The sequence below is a fragment of the Desmodus rotundus genome, chromosome 6 (assembly GCF_022682495.2).
Source record: "Desmodus rotundus isolate HL8 chromosome 6, HLdesRot8A.1, whole genome shotgun sequence".
Classification (NCBI taxonomy): Eukaryota; Metazoa; Chordata; class Mammalia; order Chiroptera; family Phyllostomidae; genus Desmodus; species Desmodus rotundus.
In genome coordinates this window covers 15951501-15973856 of record NC_071392.1, presented here as the reverse complement: position 1 = coordinate 15973856, position 22356 = coordinate 15951501, and the positions used below count along the sequence as shown (strand labels likewise).

Below are 22356 nucleotides of genomic sequence, written 5' to 3'. Positions count from 1 at the left end.
ATTGTCTTCTGAATTTTCACTCTTTTTTCTAATGATTACCTCTTTTTTGTGTTTTATGATAGCCGTAACTTTCAGAACACTATTTAAAACTTTTAAGTAATAATTGTGGCATCTATGTTTTATTTATTTATTTATTTTAATGGGAATGCCTTTAGCTTTTCATCATTAAGCACTGGATGAAGTGTTGGGCTTAAGGTATTTTTTAATATTTTTAGGACTAGGTGTTCTATTGTATTGTATGGGTTCTTATCCCACAGATTAATCCCTTTATCTTCTTCCTTCATCTGGGCCTATCATGGGTTCTCTAACTTTTTTTTCTTCTAACCTTTCGAGAGTGTGAAGCAAGTTTTTATTGTTTGTTTTTTTTTTTTTTTTCAGATTCCTCCATTAAGTTAACTTTAGTGGAGCTATCTTCCATTCGGTCTGCTGGTTGCTTTTTTGTTTTCCTCGGTGTTAGCATATTTTTCTCTCAGGATGCATTTAGGCTCTTCTTCTTCTTCTTCTTCTTCTGTCTTCTTGGGTGGAAGACAAAGCCATTCATTTCCGGAATTTGACGGCAGACAGCCCTGGGGATTTGCTCTTGGCTCAGGTGGCCACACGGCTGGGGAGCCTGGCAGTGTCAGCAGGGATGCTGAGCAGCACTCATAGCTAAGCAGCAGACTAGCACAGAAGCACACAGCATAACCAAAAGACTTAGTACTTGTGCAGGTCATTTCCATGGTATGTCTTTGATGTATGAAAACCTCAAATGTTCAGCAGGTCGGTAGAAAATCAGATGTCCCAAAACCTTACCCTTGTGTGATTATAAAGTCAAGTCTCTTCTGGTCTCTACATCCAATGGATCCGGCAGAGCACTGGCTTCCTGTCCTTTGTGTGGGTGGCCTTGTAGGATGGCCTCAGCCTCTAGAGATGCCTTCTTCTCTGCCCCCTGCCCTCACGGTGGCACTGATGAGAAGCAGTGCTGTAAAGGCCAGGTCCGCCTGGGCCATTCCAGGCTTGGTCCAGCTCTTCCCTGCCCTGCCGACAACAATGTTTTCCTTGTCAAGACCACACCTCTCCGAACACCGTGCCCTACCCCCCGCCCTCATGTTTTCTAATGTTATTTGACATAAGCAGAATAAAAAGAACTTTCAAGAGAGACAACAGGTGTGATCTTGTATTCCACACTGAGGGTCACTCTCTTTAACATTTCATAAAACAACAAAACCTCAAATAATTAGAAGGTAGAAGTCAATGTTTTATTTTCTCAGAACTGTTTTTTAAGTTGCTGCTTGTTCATCCATCTATCCATTTGGCATTTGATAAATATTTATTGAGTGCCTGTGATGTGCTGGGTGCTGGGAGTATTATAGGGAGCAAGAGCTGGCACCTGCCCACCCAGTGCCCACCTCATTGTAGGCAAAGCAAGTGTCATCCCAAGTTGCACAGACATGTATAAAAATGCGGCTAAGCGTGTGAGAGGTACAGGGTATATATGATAACAGAAGGCAGGAAAAAAGGGGTTTTACTGAGGGAAAAATGACTAGGAGTAGAAGAACGAGTAGAAGTCATCTCCCTTACTTTATATGATAAAAGAGAATTTTAACACCAGAAATGAAGAGCTTAGTCCCAGAAGAAAAGATACCCTTTATATTGAAATTGCATTTTGAAAAGCAAGTTCATGTTCTCCCCCTTGGCTTACATTTGGATGCGGGTTTGCAAGGAGGATGCTGGGTCGTCCTGTTCCAACTGTGCATGCGGGCAGAGTTGCCACGTACTGTCCCCTTCGGTAGATAATCAGGTATCTGATTTTCTGTTAAAAAAAGTTTTTTAAAGCCCCCCAAAACCAAAACACTGTGGAGCTGCACACTGGCCTGCACACTGGAAAGTAGCGCGTGGGTGGAGCAGACCCTGGAGAAGAGCAGGGCAACTGAGATAGGGAATGGAGTCCTCGCATATGTAGGAAAATATAGCGGGAATGGGGAGCGGAGACTGTAACCCCTGTGGTCTTTACCCCTCAGGTACAGATTTGCTCTTCACTGCGTTTTGGGATTCCACATACAATTTCTTCAGGAATTAAAGGGTTTTTTTCTCAAAGCAAACAAAATAACTAAAACTCCCCAATATAAAATATTATCTCTTGAAATAATGCATACTGGCGAGTATTCACAAGTAAAAGGTCACGGGAATGATACCATTTTGTGCTACCTAAAAGTATGCCTATGTAAATATATACACTTTTTACTGAAAGTGTATATACTGAAGGTGCTGTTGGATCTCATAAAAATAATTGAAATTAAAAAGTTATTAGATGGGCGATGATACAGAAAAATATAAAGATGATAACTGGGGAGTCTTTTCTATGCTAACCCTCCACTCCTATGAGGATTCTCCGGTAAGATTCAGATCTTATCATTCTCGAAAAATGCTGAGACTTCTGAGGATAAAGGCAAGCGTAAGTCAGAGATAGAAGCTTCTGATGTAAATATGTGGGAGGGTTACTTCTAGCTGAGCATAAACTATATCAACTGGAAAAAACTGCAGCGTGGCGGCAGCAATTCAGATTTCCATTACCAGAGGAAATGGACTGAGTCCTGTTCGTGATATACAGACAAATATGTACTTACGACGGGGTCTTATGTAAAAGAAATGGCAACGAATTACAAAGCACAGTGAAAAGTGGGTTACTGCAAATGAGTCATAACACCTGTGTAGGGGATGAAAGGGAGTAGAAAATTCTATGGTATGGATTCCAAAAGCAAGTTTCTGACACCCAAATGTTAGAGCTGTAGGAAATACATAGATGGTGATTTCAGGGTTTGCTTTTTACTGGTGAGAATTTACTTTTAGAGCACAGCTGTCTGAGACATTTTTAACTTTATTTTCTTAACCGACTTTTCTTTCTAATCCACTGCCGGAAAGTAACTTAAGCCAATTTGGTCATTTTCAGTTGCCAGGAACTGTTTGGGAAGAGTACATTTGTGACTTTCAGTACTTCGAGGTCAATGACGCCTGTTCAGGTTGGCAGGCTCTTCTTCCAGATCTCCCAGCTCAGAGTGTGCTTCTAAGAAAGGAGGTCTCAGATGGAACTCTGCTACTCCTGGAGTTTATGCGGTGCACATTCAGTTAAAACAAATCTGAAGGTCTTGCAATCTGCTCTAGTCGCTTATTGCAACCCCAGCTCTGTTCTTTTAGGGAACTAACCATCCCTCCTTGGAAAGTTCCTTTAGGAAAGATATGGCAATATTCTCAGTAGGACTTGCTGGTTCTTCCCATTTGAATCACGTACAAAGACAGAATCTTTCCGTGGGCTGTTTACCATAGGACTGGTAAAAGCCCAGAGTCTACAGAGACGGAGGTATAATTAATTACTGGGATACTTCAGTGTGCACATTTTCCCTATTTTGTTCACACGGTGGTCAGGTTTGAGTACAATATTTCTATTTTCTTTAGAGATCTTGAACACTACTCATTTCATCAATGAAAAACTATGTCAATATCCATGATGTCAAAACTACGCTCAGCAAAGGAGACCATCAGCAAAATGAAAAGGCAGCCTATGGAGGGGGAGAAGATACTGTCAAACCACAGACTCAATAAGGTGTTGATATCCAAAATATACAAGGAACTTATACAAGGAATTTAAAAGAAAAAAATCAAATAATGTCATTAAAAATAAGGAAAGAACCTGAACACTCATTGTTTTTCTCAAAGACATACAAGTGGGCAACAAGTACATGAAAAGTTTCTTAACATCACTGACTCAGGAAATGCAAATCAAACCACAGCGAGATAATCACTTGACACCTTTTAGAAAGGCTACCATCAAAGACAAGAACTACCAGGTGCTGGTGGGGACAAGGGGACCCCTGTATGTTGTCAGTGGGAATGTAAACTGGTATAGAAACTCAGGAAATAGTATGAAGTTTCCCCAAGAAATTAAAAATACTAACACTGTATATATATATATGATCCCCAAATCCCGCTTGTGGTTTTATGTCCAAAGGAAACAAAACCCTTATCTCAAAGAGACAGCAGTTCTCCTGTTCTCAGAGGCACGTGATTCATGGTAACCAAGGTATGACACCAGCCTAAGTGTCTGTCGTTACAGTGGAGTATTATTCAGCCTTAAAGAAGGAAATCCTGTCATTTGTGACAACATGGATGAAACCTGAAGGCATTGTGCCAAGTAAAATAAAGCAGACAGAGAGAGGCAGATACGATATGGTAGCACTTACATGAGGAATCTAAGAAGTAAAAAAGTTAGACTCATAGAAACAGAGAGTGGAGAAGTGGTTGCCAGGGGAGCGGTGGGTGGGGGAAGTAGGAGAGATTGGTCAACAGCGTATAAACTTTCAACTATAAGATGGATAAGGTTTGGGGTCTAATGGATAATGTGACTGTAGTTGGTCACAGTGTTTTGTGTAGTTGAAATTTGCTGAGAGAGTAAAACTTAAATGCTCTCACGCACACAGAGAGACAGATAAACGTGTGGGGGGAAGATGTGTTCATTGACTAGATGGGGAGATCCTTTCATGGTGTCCATCTGTGTGAAATCATCACATTAAGCACTTTAAAACTTTATAATTTTGTTTGTCAATTATACCTTAATAAAGCTGAAAAAGTAGATTATAAACAACTTAACACTCTTTTTAAATCATTTATTTGTTTTTTATTCTTTTATAAATTTGTTGCTGGGTTAACCCCTTATGAAATAAAGGGAAATATAATAAGAAAAATGATTCCCCAACATTAGGGGCAACAACTTGAATTTAACCCAGGTCATCTTTAACATGTACAGACTATTTTAAAAAAGAGAGAAACAATCCACAGATCCCAGACATTAGCATGGGCTCGCAAAAAAAAATTCACATAGGTTATTACCAAGGAGACTGGATGGTGGGATAAATTCCGTGCTAGACTCCTAGCAAAACTAGAAATTAAGCAGCAAATTGAGTCAATAATTGCATTCCTCACGGCTGTGTGAAACCATCCTTTCCTTTCTCGGGACATGCTAATGAGCAGGTATATTTTTCTAAATTAGTTTCCAGCCTCAATTTTAGATGGCAGAATTTATCTTTTTAATGATTATCTAATTTATTTAAAATTCCATACATTTTTTATTTCACTGTGTATGTAGAATAGAGACTTAGAGTCTGTACTCCACCAACTGCAAAAGCCTTGAAAATGTAAATGTCTCATTTAAGTATTCCCATAGTGACTTTAAAACCATGAGGGTGCAGCCGTGGATGTTAGTTACCTGGAGGACTTGTTGAAGCACAGATTGCTGGCCACATCCAGGTGGCCAGGAACAAGTGCAGAAATGTAGCAAGTATGGATGAGATGGAATAGGATCTCAGGTAAAGGGTGTTTTTTTTCCCCCTTTGCCTTTGCTACAGTTATGTATAAATGAAGTTTTCTAAAACTGTCACAAATGAGAGATAAGTTGGGTGTGGAAAACCACCTTCTCAGACAAGAGAGGAGAAATATTCAAGTATGGGGAGAAAAGAAGGCTGGTAGGAGAAACCTAAGAACTGAGATATAAGTGCAAATTATGCATCGTAACTGAGGCTTGTTAACTTAGCACATGCAATATTGGAAAATTAATAAGTTGGTAACTAGATTCTTGAATATAATGAATATATGGTTTAGTCAGCTCATGCATTGTTAAAAACATTTTAGATCTTAGGATTTAGCTCTCTTGACTTGTTGAAGAGCTTTACAAAATTAAACATAAAACATCTGTTAAATGAGATATTACATGGCTTCATGTATGCTGGTGATTTTTATAATGTGAATTTTTTTAATGCTATAAGGAAAAAAACCCTTTGAAAGAGAGTGTAGAAACATATTCAGATTTAAACGAACTCTTAAATCATTAATTACCTAAATAAAACTTTAGATTTAAACCAGAAATTTATAAATTTCTCAACATGAGCATTCAGTAAACTGAGGTTTTTTTACTCCTTTAAAAAGGTCAAGACCTCAAGTGCATGTACTTTATTTTAGATATGAAAATAGTTTTTTAGAAAGTGTATTACACAGCTTTATGGAATCTGGTGAATTACAGAACGGAAGGAGACAAGACGCAGGTGTTGGCACTATTTTGCATGGTGATTGGGCTTTGATCTTTATTGTCATAATGTTATTTGTGTAGTAGAAAAGGATAGATTTCCCACTCTTCATGATAACCATCACAAATATTGAAAAGGAGAGACATACATTCTAAGTGTGTTTGACGGGGCAGCCGATTGGGGCAGGTTTGCACTTGGATCAGCAAGGAGGTGCCTGCTGCTCTCCCGTCCGCAGTGCTTCGGGACAGCTGGATGTCACGCTTGGCTATGCCCCTTTCTCTCCTTGTCTGGGGTCGCAATGTAACGCTTTGCTCACTCATCCCCTCCTGTTTCTGCCCGGCCCCATGTCTCCACAGGTCATTTTGTGTTTCTCTCCGGTTGGCCACACGCTGAGAGCTCGAGCTCGGAAGTTCCCAGCCATAGTGAACTGCACGGCTATTGACTGGTTTCATGCGTGGCCCCAGGAGGCTCTGGTCTCAGTCAGCAGGCGGTTCATTGAGGAAATCGAGGGGATCGAGGTGGGTCATGTTAGCCTCTGAATGTCTCACACGTATGCACACACTCACACACTCACTCTGACCAAAAGTCCTCAGTAAATGTTCAAAGTACCCTTCCTATCAGAAAGTTGCCCTTGTTTATCGAAGATGGTAAGATCATCTCTGTCAGTTTACATTCTATGGAACATAATGGTTGACATTTTTACACCGAGTTGAGATATGTGTGTGTGCACACGTGTGTGTGCACACGAGCACGTTGGGATTCTTGCCCTGACTCACCAGGAGACCAGGATCCTGACTTATGTTGTAATAGGGCTGACTGCATATAAATCTTTTAAGTCCACGGCTAAAACCCAAACTAAACGCTAGCCACCCGTGGCCATGCCGTGCTTGATCGTAACAAAGGAAGGCAATTAGTTGGGGTTTTTCTCAGTACAGTATTGACAGGTGAAAAATCAGTGCCCCCCCCCAATTCTGCAATCACCAAGTCAATAATGAATCTGCATCTTTATTTTATGGCTTTATGATTTATAGGGTATGTTTGTCATTTGATCATGAGGAGATTTGCACCCCCCATTATGTTTTAAAATGGTCACACGCAACCAAACAACAAAAAAACCCTTCAAGCGTTCAGACTGTAAACACGAGAGCATCATTTCGACTTCCTAGAAACGAAGCGCTATTGGTGCCTGGTGCCTCTGTGATTGGGCAGTGTGGAAGGGCGGTGATGGCGAACACTTCCTGGAAGGTGTGTCTTCCAGTGCCACTGAGAGGGAAGGTGGAAAGGTGTCTAGAGTGGGCTGGACGTCCACAGTGATTCCGTGTCTTCCTGAAGAGCTAAAGGAAGCCCACTTAAGGGAGACTAACACTAACATTACCTTAAAGTCTACCAGAAATATTTTATACTTTAAAATCTGGAAAACCATGAAACAGGACAAATAATGGTCACAGTTATTAACACAAATTTCTTAGGCTACCACCAGGTTGGCTGCATTCCTGGAGTCATGTAGGGCTCTATTTTTATCGTCTAATGACTACAAGAAGTGTTCAAAATACCACTTGACTAGAGAGGAGAGTCAGTATGTATCTTTTGGTTGCCAGAGTCTGTTTCATCCCGTGCGTGTTACCAGGCTGGTGTGGCGAGGAAAAGGACCGGAGCACCCGGTTTCTTACTGTTAGCGTCTCACGTGGGGGGAAGTCGGAGGGAGTGGCCCGGTTTAAGTTACTGTTGGTCACAGTGCTGCTGCAAGTTCTTTGCCGTTGCTGCTCTGGCGCAGGTTTTCTCCTGTCACAGCAGGTGCCACTTTGGAAACAGTTACTGTGGAGGGAGCTTTGATAGGCCAGCGACCATTGACATCTGCTGGAAGAGGCGGGATTTGCATCCCTCCAGTCCAGAGGGCTCCTGGCGGGCTAAGCTCTATCTTGTGGTATCATGACGCCCCCTATAGGATGCTGAATGTCACGCAGGAATCTGAAAAGCACTCGGCCATTTCTATGGAGCTGAATGATGCCTGGAAACAAATTAGTCAGATGATTTCATTTCAGTGCAGTGTGCTTATTTAACTTTCCCACCGTCCTAATTTGTTACTCGGGAGCAATAATTATAATTCCGAGCGCAATGCGCCTGTGTCCTTCTAAATATGTACAGTGCTTTTTCTGTGGATGTCAAAAACGGCTTCTAGATGTTTTGAATGAGCACTAATGCGATCACTTTCTTAGTTTTGATTTCCATTATTAAGACGAAGCTATCAGCATCATTTGGGCACTTCTTAATTATCGACCTTCCTTGCTGAATGTAAGGTACTTACACAAGGTGACCCCCTTTAGCCACAGAGAAAGGCTTCATCAAAGGCAAGAAGTTTGGTGTGTGCTGACGTGTAACTTTCCATCAGTACAAAGACACAGCACCCAAGGGTGTGGGCTGACGGTGTCTGTGAAAGTTGGTGCTCCTTTTCTGTTGCCCGCTATTGAACTGACAGCTGACAGAAGGACCAAAACAGTTTGACGCTTCAGCAGCACCGGGTATTTATCTGAAGGCTGTCACCATACAATGCTCCTCCCAGGGGATCTGGAAACGGAGGGGACGAGGTGGTGTGAGGAAGGAGACAAGGAAAGGCCTTTGGTGAACCAGGGAGTGGACTTCCCCGTGGTAACTGGGGGAAGACCTGACTGGGAAGTGCGTGGTCCCAGTGAGGGACATTCACGACAGAAGGTGGGTTCGGAGGTCTCTGAGTTTGTTTTTAAATGTTGGACAAGCAACATCTTGTTGATATGCGTACGTTAGCAGTGTTTCTGTTCATGATTTTTTATCCCAGGTTTTTTTTTCCTTGAAATATAACTGAGGATTATTTCATATGACTTTATAAAGTAGAAGATAACTGTGTACCATAGAAATTCTGTGAATTTGGGGGAAAGATCCTCCTTCTGAGGAATACTGATACAATTTTAGAAGATCAAGAGAAAAACAAAGGCAACCAAATTATCTTGAAACTGCCTAAATCTCATAGAGGCTTCAGTCTATGTTCAAACAGGTGAGAAAATTCCAGGTGTCCATTAACACCCTGCTCCGTTGTGTGGCGCGCTTCCTCCTCTGCACAGGCGCACTGATACACTGTCCGCTGGACCGTTCGTGCTCCGTGCACAGGAAGCAGACTTAGCAGAGAATTGTCAAGAGCGGCTTCCCAGGGCTTCAGCTGTAATGGAAACTTAAGGCATCCCCTGTATCTCAAAAATAGGTCCAGTTTTTAAGGTGCCCAGGAACCTGGACATGCTGTTAAGACAAAAGTTTTGTTCAGTCAAGTGGAGGCATCATTGCTCCAAGTTGTGGTTCCGCGGCTTCCCTCTAACGCCAGCCTCAGGAGGCCAGCCACACCATCTCCCTCCTTGTCCCTTAGCCATTAAAGGGGTAGCTGGTTCTGGTTGACCTACTCACAGCCTCAGTCCTCAACCACTTCTTTGTTTCAAAGTTCACCATTGAAGCCACTTCATTCAAATGACTGGACTCATCTGGAAGCTTACTGGCTTTGGCGGGACTTGATCTTGCCTTTGACCCAAGCTGGGTTTCTAAAAGACAGAGTTAAAAGCATGAGCAGAGTAACAAGCACATGCGTCCACCAGACAAAGTAACAAACAAAAACAAAAAATAGCATATGACTAAGGAAACTGGGAGTGGTGTTACATTTAACACCTGTGGCTGCTCCATCTGGTAATTGTGCTGGCCTCCCATTGGTGCATTGATACCATCACCAGCAGCAGGAGTAACAGTTCCCTGGCATTGCTTGCTACCTCTAATCACCAGCCTTCTAAGGAGGGCCACTGGTTTTCCTGTGACACGGGTTAGGGCATGGAGCCAGGAGCCCAGGATCACTCAGCAGGTAAGGGCCCACATGCACTTTGACGTGAGAACCCATGGTCTTCAGTTCTGCTTTTGACTATTGCACCAATGTCTGATTGTTCTGAAAGAGGAATAAAAGGAGAGGAAGGAAAGAAACAGAGTAAATAAGGTTTGATTTGTGGGCGGAGGAAGTACAGGGAATGCAATAATTTGCCCAACTTTACAGAACAGAAAATCTAATCTGGGTTCTAGGGTTCAAACCCTGCCTGCCCGCTGCCTGCATCTTCTCCGGGGAGTTCATCAGCTTGGACGCAGTGCTCTAACGCAGCGCTGCCCCTGTTGCGCATTCCTAAGGGCCCTCATTTCATTAACAACCTGAGAACCACAGTGTCTGACACATTCTCCACTTTTACCAGCCCCAAAGGGGCTAAAGTGTACAAATGATTTTATAGCTCAGCAGTTTGGAATTGTTAAAATATTAATATACATATTAAATATGTGCATTTTTGTATCAATCATACTTCAATAAAGCTGTAAAAAAACCAAAATTTCTGAGAAAAATTTTCAAGATGGACTGTAGGTATATGACATTACATATTACAAAGTTATCTCGAGTTCAACTTAAAAAGTTTCCTGTCATCTGCCTCCTTGTCTTTTGAGTATAGTCCTTTTGAAAGTCTGAATTTTAAAGTACAGACCAGTACAATCTTCTATGCTAGTCTTGGGAAGATGTAAAATCCTCTATCACACTTAACGATACTTGATTTAGTTCTGGCCTCCGGGTATTTGTTTTGATCCAAATTTTGCTGTCTGTCATGTCCAACAACCGGGACACACTGGGACTTCTCTTTAAGAGTTGGGTGGTCAAGGTACTTGGTGTGGCAGCGACTGCTACCAGCCGAGAACCATCACAACGAGTAGCAGGGGTTTGTGTGTGCGTTTCAGTTCACAGCGGGCCAATCAGGGGGTAGAAATTAAGCTCTTTTTATTAATGTGAGGAGGAAGCAGTTTAAATTTTGCATTTGGTGATGCGTTGAATACAACGTTGTTTTTCCAAAGCTGCTTCGCAGGGAAATCTTGGATTTCTAACCATTTCATAGCGGCATGATGATTTTTGCCTTCACCATGTTTGCCCGCTAAATAACTGTGGAATGGGGTCAGCTGGTTTTCACAAAGGGGCCAAAGGCAACAGGGATGGCGTTCTTAGCTCTCACGTCTAAAAGTGAAAAAATGAAAGCATCCCATAGCCATCCCTGTAGCAGCTCCAGCAGCCCTGTCCTCTCTGCCTCCCCCAAAGAAAACTGCAGATAAATGAATGGCAGAATAAATAATTTATGCTAATGAAATTACTGCAATTAGTAGTTCTACAATGACCCTTTAAAAGCCACAGCTGTTAATGTCAGGAAGTGCTGTCACTACTGACCTTATCATAAGAGAAAGTGACAAATTGAGAATGCAGGGAAGACCAGTCATCAAAGAGGTCTGTTCTGGAACGATTAGAGTTTTCTGAAAAACAGTGTGAATTACAAGCAGCTGCTCCCTGGCTCTGCGAGGGGCCCATGCTGGGCCGTTTTGTTAAGCCCGGTAACAATAGTTATTTTGCCCCATTGAGACAAGTTGTCTGGGGCCACTTCCAGCTCTACCGGAAACCACTTCTTCATCGCGGGTTTACAAATGGAACTGTTGTTCAAGAGAGCTGCTCAGGGCAGCCCAGGAGCCTCCTCCTCGGGATCATGGTTGAGTAGAGGCCAGGGTTTGTTGTTGTTGTCGTTCTTTCTGTCTGTAAGGAGACTGCGCTTGGCTGCGGAAGTATTTATACTACAGACGACTATGTGCACACTTTCTGGTCACATTAAAACAGGACTGGACAGGAGTGAATTCCCACCCATGTTTATATTGCAGTCAGGCGCTCTTAGAAATAAAATCCCCCAGAGGATGTGATTTCTATGGGGTTTATGTAACTTCCTTATAAATTTGTATTTCTGAGTTCAATATTTGATAATACACATATGTCTTGGACCTAATAAAAACAAAGAATTTTCAGGATTTGTATTCAAGATTCGATTTTTGCTTGAAAAACAGGTTAGCTACTAGTCAAATGGATTTTTTTAATATGTGGAAGAATCCGATATGTACATCTTTCAAACCCACTCAGGAATTTTTCACGATGTGGGAAAGCGGAGGGTTTAGACCGGGCTCGGGAGCAATTGTTTCTCACCAGAGAACCGGCTGTCTCTCCTCGCGACCCTGGTGCTCACGTTAATGGTGCGGGTTTGAAGCGTTTAACTGCCTCACCAGCACTTGTGCGCAATTTCCCCAAAGATGTCTGAGTGTTATTGACAACACTTTGGTAAATTATGTGTGACTTTCCTCAGAGTTGGTGTAGCTCATTTAATTCATATTAATTGATTTTTAGGCTTCCCTTGATTAATTGAACCTGGTTCATCTTGTACAGAATGCAATAAATAATCATTAAAATGAGGGAGATGTGACTCTGCAAATTAAAAAGTTAACAACTTCAGAAGTCATAGAGGACAAAATGGAAAGAATGTATAGTGGGGGGGCGGGGAGATTCCTCCTGGAAATCTTCAAAGGAGCGTATTCTCCTCCCCACCCACCCTTGTCCCTAAATGAGAATGGAAATGATCATCATATTTTTCTCCCAGCAGCAGTGATTTTTATACCTTATCATCCAGTTTTTCACATGGATTCTTATAAAACTATATTTCTCAGTTTTCAGCTTTTTTTTTCAGTGACTGCATGGTCGTTGGTTTACTTTGACTAACGTTGAGTTTGAAAAGCAGCACCAAAAATACTTCTCAGAGTATTGTGTCTCCATTTCTCCATTTTGTCTTTCTCACACCGGATACATAAAAATCAAGTTGTGGAAAGCAGCGCTTGTGTTACATTGGTTTTGAGGGTTGGTGTGTGGAGTACATGAAAATCCTTTGCAGGTGGCCAGTTCGATTCCCAGTCAGGGCACTTGCTGGGGTTGCGGGCCAGGTCAGGTCTCCAGCAGGTGGCGCACCAGAGGCAACCACACACTGATGTTTTTCTCCCTCCTTCCTCGCTGTCTAAAATAAATAAATAAAATCTTTACAAAAAAATCCTTTGCTCACTTCACAAGAAGAGGTTAGCAACACCAAATGCATTTTTTTTTTGGTCATCTCTCTAATCCGGTACCCACAGGTATCTTTTAAAGTCTAATTAAGTGTTTCCAGATTCTACTGTAATTTGTTCTGGCTTTTAGAAAAAATGCAGTATATGTTTGCTAATTTTTTCATTGCTGTTTTGTTTTGACTTGAGAGGATTTCACATGAATTGCGATGTTTTATTTCAGCCTCTGGACAAAGATTCTATTAGCTTTTTCATGGCACACGTCCACACCAGCGTCAATGAAATGAGCACCCGGTGTTACCAAAATGAGAGAAGATACAACTATACCACCCCAAAGAGTTTTCTAGAACAAATATCCCTGTTTAAGAACCTGCTGAAGAAGAAACAAAAAGAGGTCTCCCAGAAGAAGGAGCACTTGGTGAATGGCATCCAGAAGCTGAAAACCACAGCCTCTCAGGTATGGCCCGGGTGTATTATTACCGAGTGGGATCTCTGCTCTTAAAATGTTTTTCAAAATTATTTCTGAAGCGACATTTCAAGCCATTTATATATAAGACATCTAGTGCTAAAGTTTTGTAGCTTAAGGACACGACAAACACACTGTTTCTGCCTTCCTAAGCCAAAAAGGGATTGGCCACCTACTCTGTCTCCGCTGGTTTGGAGAGATGCCCTCTCTTGGCCTGACCCAGTGCGGGGAAGTAGAGAGATGTGGAGGGGAACAAGCACAGCCGGTTGCCCTCTCTTTTCTCTGACCGCTTCAGTGTTGTGGGCTTATTGTCAGGAATTTTGTCACCTGAGGATGGAACTAGGACATGTTTTGGTCTCAGATTCCCAACCCCATGTGAGGGTGTCATCTCCTGGTTGGTGATGTGATTAGGACTGATGATGTCATTAGGGTCCCTAAGTGTGGCAGTTTCCTCCAGTCTTGGTGTCTGGTCTCCTATCTTAGCATCCAGTGATGCCTCCATCCTCAGTCATAAGGCCCCTACTACCTTGAAGGACAGTACTTCTAACCTCCAGGGGTAAATCAGAGAACCCACACAGGATGTTAATCATATCTGCACACCTGTCATTGAATTTCATTGTTAAACACCAGACGAGTTTATGACATAGGTGTTGCTGCTGTAATCTTCTGTATGAGGCTGAGGGAGTGTAAGGCCACGGAGCCAGCAAGGTTGGGGATGGAACCCAGACTGGTATTACTCTAAAGCCCATTGGGTTGTCCATGGTCCCATGCTGTGTCTCTGTGACTGATCAAAAGAAATTTGAATGTGGGAACATGGAGACTTAGGAAAACGGCCCAGCTTTTCTCTGAGCCACCCGGGCCCCAGACCTGGAGGGAAAAAAATAATTGCCACTGGCAGTGACCACTAGGCCAGAAATTCCGGTGGGTTTCTCTAGAGTATTGTCATCAGTCCATACCCTCCTGCTTTTCAAGAGATTGAGCCAGTCCCCCCTACCCCCAAGTAGCACAGCTGGCCCATCTGCATGGACAGTAGGCTCAAAATAAGCCACGGACTGTTCGGGGATGTGTACGGTGGCACCTTTCCCTCTGAATGTCTCTCTGGCCGTGTCCTTCATGCATAAGTACCATTTACCTCCTACCTTCTCTGTTCCATATACCAGGGATGGCTCTTTTGGGTTTTTATTTTCGCATTTTTTAAATTGTTGTTCCAGTACAGTTGTCTCCATTTTCCCGTCACCACTTTCCCCCGCTGCACCCACCCACACCTCCCACCCTCAATCCTTTCCACCTTTGGCTTTGTCCATGGGTTCTTTATACATGTTCCTTGACAACCCTTCCCCTCCTTTCCCCTGTTAGCCCCGTCCCTCCTCCCCTCTGGTCAGTTTGTTTTTCATTTCCATGTTTCTGGTTATATTTTGCTTGCTTGTTTTGTTGATTACGTTCCACTTATAGGTGAGATCATATGGTATTTGTCTTTCACTGCCTGGCTTATTTCACTTAGCATAATGCTCTCCAGTTCCATCCATGTTGTCAGAAAGAGTAGGAGCACCTTTCTTCTTTCTGCTGCATAGTATTCCATCATGTAAATGTACCATAGTTTTTTGATCCACTCATTTACTGTTGGGCACTTAGGCTGTTTCCAGCACTTGGCTATGGTAAATTGTGCTGCTGTGAACATTGGGTGCATAGGTTCTTTTGGATTGGTGTTTCAGGGTTGTCAGGGTATAATCCCAGCAGTGGAATTGTCGAATCGAAAGGCAGTTCCATTTTTAGTTTTCTGAGGAAATTCCATACTGTTTTCCACAGTGGCTGCAACAGTCTGCATTCCCACCAACAATATACTAGGGTTCCCTTTTCTCCACAACTTCACCAGCACTTATTGTTTGTTGACTTGCTTATGGCCACTCTGACTGGTGAAGTGGTATCTCATTGTGCTTTTAATTTGCATCTCTCTGATGGCTAGTGATGCTGAGCATCCTTTCATATGGGCCCTCTGGGCCTTCTCTCTGTATGTCCTCCTTGGAGAAGTATTTGTCCAGGTCCTCTGCCTATTTTTTAATTGGGTTGTTTTTCTTCCTGGAGTGGAGTCATGTGAGTTCTTTATATATTTTGGAGATTGAACCCTTGTTCAAGGAATGGCTCTTCAGTGACATTCCAATCTGTACTGAGGAGTGAATAGAGTGAACACGAGTGGGAAATAGAAACCAGAGTGAGGAGGTTTCCCAGTTGGTCTCCAGGAGTGAGTGATGTGAAGACTAGTTTCTGGGAAGCCCCCATGTTTTCCTTCCCTTTCAACAAATGTCTTTTTTACTCTTCCTTGTTCTGCGCACTTTCTCTTTGCCCTCTTTCTCTTTACTTTCCCTTCTCTACCTATCTCTCCAACTCCATCTCGCTTAAATCAAGACCATTTTCCCCAGTAAAGACTTTCCTGGAGTCCTGTTGAGCTACGAGAAAATGAGTGGTTTTCTAACATCATCTCAGTTACATATTGATGAGCCGAGGAGGAAGGGAAAAGGGGGAAAGAAAGCAAGTAGCAGGTCTCTGCCCAGTGTGTGGCTGCTCGGGGTCTCCTTGTCCCTCCTTGGCTAGAAACGACAGGCAAGAAGTCCGAGAGAAGATGCACAAACAGTCGACTGAAGGACTGCTGGTGATTTCTTTTCACTCGGTATTCGTGCATGTATGCTCTTAATATCAGAAGACTGGCTGGAATATTTAATAGCTTCCTAAGAGTTTTTTAAAAAATTAGTTTATTATATAAAGGAAGCATAGTTTCTTATGTGGAAACCCCTTTTACAGCCACATAGCTCCTCCCTAGATATCAGCTTAGGTCACCTGAAGCACTTTGGATATTTCAGACCTGGTAGTTTACTTAGAATCTGAAATTAGGGCTTGAAATCAGTTTTTTCCTAGTCTCTTGGGTGATTCTGTTGATTATGACCTTACACACGACCCGTTTCACGTGGCTAAAGAGAACAGAAAATCAGATGTCATCGAGCAGTGTTACCATGAGTTTGCAGAGAGGCTAAAAAGCAGTCTTCCCTTAACTTTAACATACAGGTAGTAGTGGGAATTTTGCTGTTTAGGTAGAGTGTAAATGAAGTGTGTTGAGGTAGAGGTTACCAGAGTCCTTGCATGTGGTAGTGGGCTGCCCTTCCATAAGATGGAACCACTAAAGTGCTTTTTGCAGTTGAGACAAACATGAATGTTATGCCCTGGCTGGCGTGGCTCAGTGGATTGAGTCCAGCCTGCAAACCAAAAGGTCTCTGGTTCGATCCCTAGTGAGGGCACATGCCTGGGTTGCAGGCCAGGTCCGTGGGTCCGAGGCCTATGAAAGGCAACCAATCCATGTATCTCTTATACATTGGTGTTTCTCTCCCTCTCTTTCTCCCTTCCTTTCCCTCTCTCTAAAAGTAAATGCATAAACTAAACTAAAATAAAATAAATGCTATTGTTGGCCTTTTTTGCTTCTATGATTGCTTCTATTTTTTTTCTTTTATTTATTTATTTTTAGAGAGAAGAGAAGGGAGGGAGAAAGAGAGGGAGAGAAAGATCACTGTGTGGTTGCCTCTCACATGCCCCCTACTGGGGACCTGGCCCACAACCCAGGCATGTGCCCTCACTGGGAATCAAACTGGCGACCCTTTGGTTCATAGCACTCAATCCACTAAGCTATACCAGCCAGGGCTGCTTCTATGATTTTAACAAAATAGTAAAATTTATACTTCTAGAAAGGAAGTGGAACGAAGAGCTAATTATCATGATGTATGAGCTGCTTTCGTGTGTTTTGAGGGCTGAGTCCCCTTTTTCTCCCTAGCGCTTCACTTCTGCTTCTATGTACATGATCCTCAGACTCAGGAACCCAGTGGTACCTTTTGAACTTCATGAAATCCTAACTTACAACATGGGGGAAGCCATTCTTTAGAGCAGGTAAATTTGTAGATGCCTCAGAAAGACTGAGTCTCACAGGAGCTGCGCCCCTCCCCTCAGGAAGAATTCATATTGGGAGGCTTCTGATCCCCCAGGACACTCAGGGTTCACCTTTCGTGGTATAGGAATTAAGGTGAATGTCCTGTGAGGTGAAGAAAAATCAGGAGGCCATTTCTTATTTTGCGGGAAGAGATAAGGCCTGTCTGTGGGCATACCCATCAAAATAAGCAACGGAAAATAGCCAGAGTATTGATGTCTTCAACTTGTCTGGAGCCTCCAGTTCTCTGTTGGAGAATGAAAGTGGGGTACTTCCAGCTTGTCACCAAGCAGGTTCTCCCATGGACTCAGCTGCCTGGAGCCTGAGCTGCACAGGACAGAGAAAGCCAGGGCTGCGGGTGACGGGGCTTAGGTGGGGACCCCTGTGAGTGCTCCTCTGACTGCACAGAATGGGTTGAGAAGATAAACTTCTACTTGATGCTGATGTAAATTAATATTTCCCACAAAACCATTGGAAAACATTGTTCTGTTCATTCCTTTAAGGCAAAAGTTGGGACTGCGATTTCACACATGGCACTAAAGTCCACTGGGTAGAAACAGATGCAACACAAACTACTGGGGAACCCTGAATTCATTTTAAAAACTAAGCTACCTCTGCCCTGGCCAGTGTGTCTCCACTGGTTGGAGTGTCATCCTGTAAACCGAAAGGCTGAAGCTGTGGGTTCGATTCACAGTCAAGGACATACCAAGGTTGCAGGTTTGGTCCCTGGTCTGGGCGTGAGCAAGAAGCAGCCCATCGATGTTTTCTCTCTCACATCGATGTTTCTCATCCTCCCATCTCCTCTCTCTAAAATTAACGAGCATGTCCTTGGGAGACAATAAAAAATAACAATAAAAATAAAAACTTAGTTATATCTGATATTTGTTCTTATCAACACAAATTACTTCAAAAGAATGACTTTTCTCTTTAGGTGGGAGATCTGAAAGCCAGACTGGCCTCTCAAGAAGCCGAGCTGCAACGTAGAAATCAGGACGCTGAAGCTCTGATCACAAAGATCGGGCTTCAGACGGAGAAAGTGAGCCGGGAAAAGGCTGTCGCTGACGCGGAGGAGCAAAAGGTCAGGCTCATTCCGCCATTTAGAGCACTGGGCTGTATTTAGCACAAAATAAACCTTAGTAGGTGAACAATTTTGAGCAACTTCCTCTCCAAGGAGCATAAAAATCTAAAGAATTATTATAGTTACACATGTAACAGCATTTCACACCACGATTACCACTTGACCTTTCTTTACATTATGCATTTTCCCAACCTTTTAGCTCTTTTAATGATATGGAAGGACAATAAATACCGAGCTCATTCAAGCATATAATGGACGTGGATCTTGAACACCAGGCCTATTTGTAATACAGTAAAGGTCAGGAAGTCGCCTCTGAGGGTTCCGAAGGTTTTCAGTTTTTAGGCAAATTGAACAACTCAATTGTTAACAAAGCCCATTCCGTCACTCTGCAAGATGGTTTTCAAATTTTGCATTTTAATAATACAACTTGAGTTTATTATTAAATCCTAACTTAAATTTGTCCTTTTTGATTCTATTGAGGCTCTGGCATTTTGTATTACGTTTTATTGGTGGAAACAATTAGTTTTAAGATTATATAGAATCTGCTTTCTTTGCACTGAGGTTCCCAGCAATTCTGGAAAGAAACATAATTTCTTTTGCCTTCTGTTTTTACCAACACTTCAGATTTAAATGGGAAGGATTTTTTTCTATATCTTATTTTCCAAAAGAGATATTACCATAAGTGTAAGATTAATAAATATTTGTTTAAAAATTGAGTGAATGTGTATGTGTAAGGTAAATTATTTTAGATAAAATATTAGAATCGGGGCTTAGTTAATAAAAGATTATGAATTGCCACCGTTCTTACAGCCAGTGAATCAGTAGCTATTATGCATTATCCCTGCATTTTCTGGAACCAGAAGATATTTGAGCTTCTCCAGTGGTGTTGCCATTCGTTCACAAGGGAGTCAGTTGCATTGTTTTTCTGTTTTTCTGAATGCACATGGAGCATGTTTGCCTTTAGCTTGTGCAACGGAAGACTTGAAAAGTGTATTGAAAATCAAAGCTCGAAATAAACTGTTTTAGAAAAACACAACAACGTCGAGAAGTGGAAGATAGGGCTCATTTGATGTAGCCAATAGGCATAAAATTCCTAATTTTGATAATAAATGTTTTTATTGAGTTACAGGTAAATGGAAGATGTTTTTAAGAGTGCATTATATTAGCATATTAAGCAATTAAGAATCACACATGGTGTGATATTATAAACTAATCAAACCCAGGGGATATTTTGTAGACATTGCAGAAATATGTGATGACCTAGCAATTGTTACATCATAACCTGTGTCTACAGATACCTTTTTGAGATCTTAAAATATAACAAGTACTCTACAGGTATTTTTGCATGTGACTTCCTAAGGCAAAATTATTCTCTCAAAGGGGAAAGTTTTAGAAAATTAGAGCTGAACTGACAGGTTGTGGAGTTCTTCAAACATGAAAGGGACTCATAATATTTTTATAGCTAATGCATACCAAGAAATGAAATGATCCTTGCAAATATTTTTCTTTTATCCATGAGGCTTCATTGAATTGTAAATAGCAAAGACTAACTGAGCACCTGTTTCTTCCCCGGCACTGTGCTTGAGGATAGAAATCGTGCCAGGTGACCTCATGTAGCTCACACCGCCATGGGACGACCGGCAGGAGACACACGACATGCTCACGGACAGGAGAGTTTGCGGTAGTGATAAGGGATCTGATGAAAATCAAATAGATTTGATGGTGGAAGGCACTATCGTAAGTTGGGTGGCCATAGAAAGAAGGTCTACTCGTAATTAAACCACACAGAGGCAAGGAAAATCAACACCGTGTGTCGTGGGCTCCCACTTGTTAGATGCTCAGCAATCTGCTAGGTTCTACGTGGTTATAAAAGGTGTATATGGACTCTGTGCTCTTTTGAAATTGGGGTATCAAGACTTAATATGTGAGAAGCAATAAAGTGTCATAAAACTACATTGTCACATTTAATATTGGGATTTAGACACTGCTTTGCTGTGCATATTGACAACCCAGGTAGACAAGCAGATTGAAATGGTTGCTTCGAATTAATAAAATAATAAAGACCCCTCAAACCACTGGCTTGGCCAGCAGGGACTTCACGTTAACACCAGCACCATTTGGCCTGTGTAAATGAGCTCTTCCATCTTTGACTTAACCAGCTGCAAAGTCTAAGGGTCCTCTGATCCCTTTGGGAACCACCCTGCCTGGTTTCAGAAGTGGTAACCCCCCACAGCTAAGGCTGAGTAAAAAGGCCTTAGGGACATAAGCTGCTAAGGAGACAAAAACCTATCCCCTCTCATATCCCCCTGCTTGGCCTGGGTGGGTGACTGGTTAGCCAATGACAGGTAAGATTCCTCAAGGGAGGAACAACCTTAGACAGGCACAGTCATGAAGGGACCCTCAGGGAAGTCTTAGGGGACTATAGAAAAGGGGTGATGGACCTTCACCCCACGCTTTGTTATAGCCTGAGTCCTCAGTCCACTACAGGAAGTCTCCTACCATCTTGGCTACTTTGTTTCCCTGGCCTGACTCCAGCCTGAAAGAATGACAGATAAGGGGGGCACAGCCCTATACCATTACAGGGGGTTCCCCCAGGCAATCAGGCCTGAAGAAGAATGCATGAAGTCCTGTGAGTCCTGCTTTGCTAAGAATACCCTCAGGTTAATCTAGATGAGCTGTTTAGACTTCAAGCATAAAATGGGTTTGTCTCCCATTATTATGGCCCTTTGGCATCACTCTGTGTGTCAGACCCTGACTCAGAATGAGCCCTTCCAGTTCTCTGAATGTTATCTATTGACCATATCTCCCTTCCTTGATCATTACAGCCTGACACTGACTGATGAGCTTTCCATATATGCTCTGTATTCCTGTGCAACCTAAACCCAATAAAAGCCCAGGGAAAGAGGTGCTCGAGGCGCTTCTCCTCTGCGAGATTAGCCAGCCTTTTCTCCCCAACAGATCATGTTTTGGCAGTCTTGTTTCATCTGCAACACTGGGGGACACTGGGGGACAGGGTCCCCCTCAGATCCCTTTCAAACTTTTTCTTTCTTTCTTTCTTTTTTTTTTTTTTTTGAGTAGAGTGCAATCCTCATAAGTGTAAGTACCTTCCAAATTGCAGGGCTCATACAGTCTTTTCAGAAGTTGATCATCCTCCTTAATTTTGAATGGTCTTCCATTTTTATATGTTTTCTTCCGAAATGAGGGTGGGGCTGAGTCTTAGGGGACTGTCAGGAATTCCTTATAGTGTGGAGATGTATTAAGTCTGCTACGGCTTTCATAACAAAAGACCACAGACCTGGAGGATTGAACAGCAGAAAGGTATTTTCTCACAGCTCTGGAATTCCAAGATCAAGGTGTTGGCATGTTTGTTTTCTTGTCTTGGGGAAACCTGTCCTCAAGGAGAGGCCTCTTTCATCAGCTCACAGATGGCTGCCTTCTTGCTATGTCCACACATGACCTTTGCTCTGTGTGCACAGCTCTGCTGTGTCCTCCATGTGTCCAAATTTCCCCCTGTTATAAGGGCACCAGTCAGATTGGATTAGGGCCCACCTTAACGGGCTTGATTTAACCGATTTGCCTCTTTAAAAGCCCAGTTTCCAAATAGTCACTTTCTGAGGTCCTGGGGCCAGGGCTTTAACATAAATTTCGGGTGAACATAGTTCTGCCCGTAACAAGTATTCTGACTTCATCCTCTCACTGTAGCCACCACTAAATTTCATGAACCATCTGCAAGGAGCTGTTGACTGATGAAAGTTCTGGTGCACCCAAGGAGGGGACGACTCCAAATCTCAGCTTTAACGGGCAGTGGTCGAGGGAAAGCACCCACTCTAAGCAATCTTTGTAGCTC

General features: G+C 42.6%; 1 protein-coding gene across 2 annotated transcripts in view; it reads left to right on the top strand.

Annotated features, from left to right (window-relative positions):
* DNAH11 (dynein axonemal heavy chain 11) overlaps positions 1-22356 on the top strand; it is a 249553-nt gene that overhangs the window by 146246 nt on the left and 80951 nt on the right. For both annotated transcript variants that reach the window (XM_045197324.3, XM_053927361.2), the window contains exons 55-57: positions 6410-6571; positions 13225-13458; positions 18363-18509. In XM_045197324.3, the coding sequence (XP_045053259.2) occupies positions 6410-6571; positions 13225-13458; positions 18363-18509 (543 nt within the window). The remainder of the gene's footprint in view (positions 1-6409; positions 6572-13224; positions 13459-18362; positions 18510-22356) is intronic.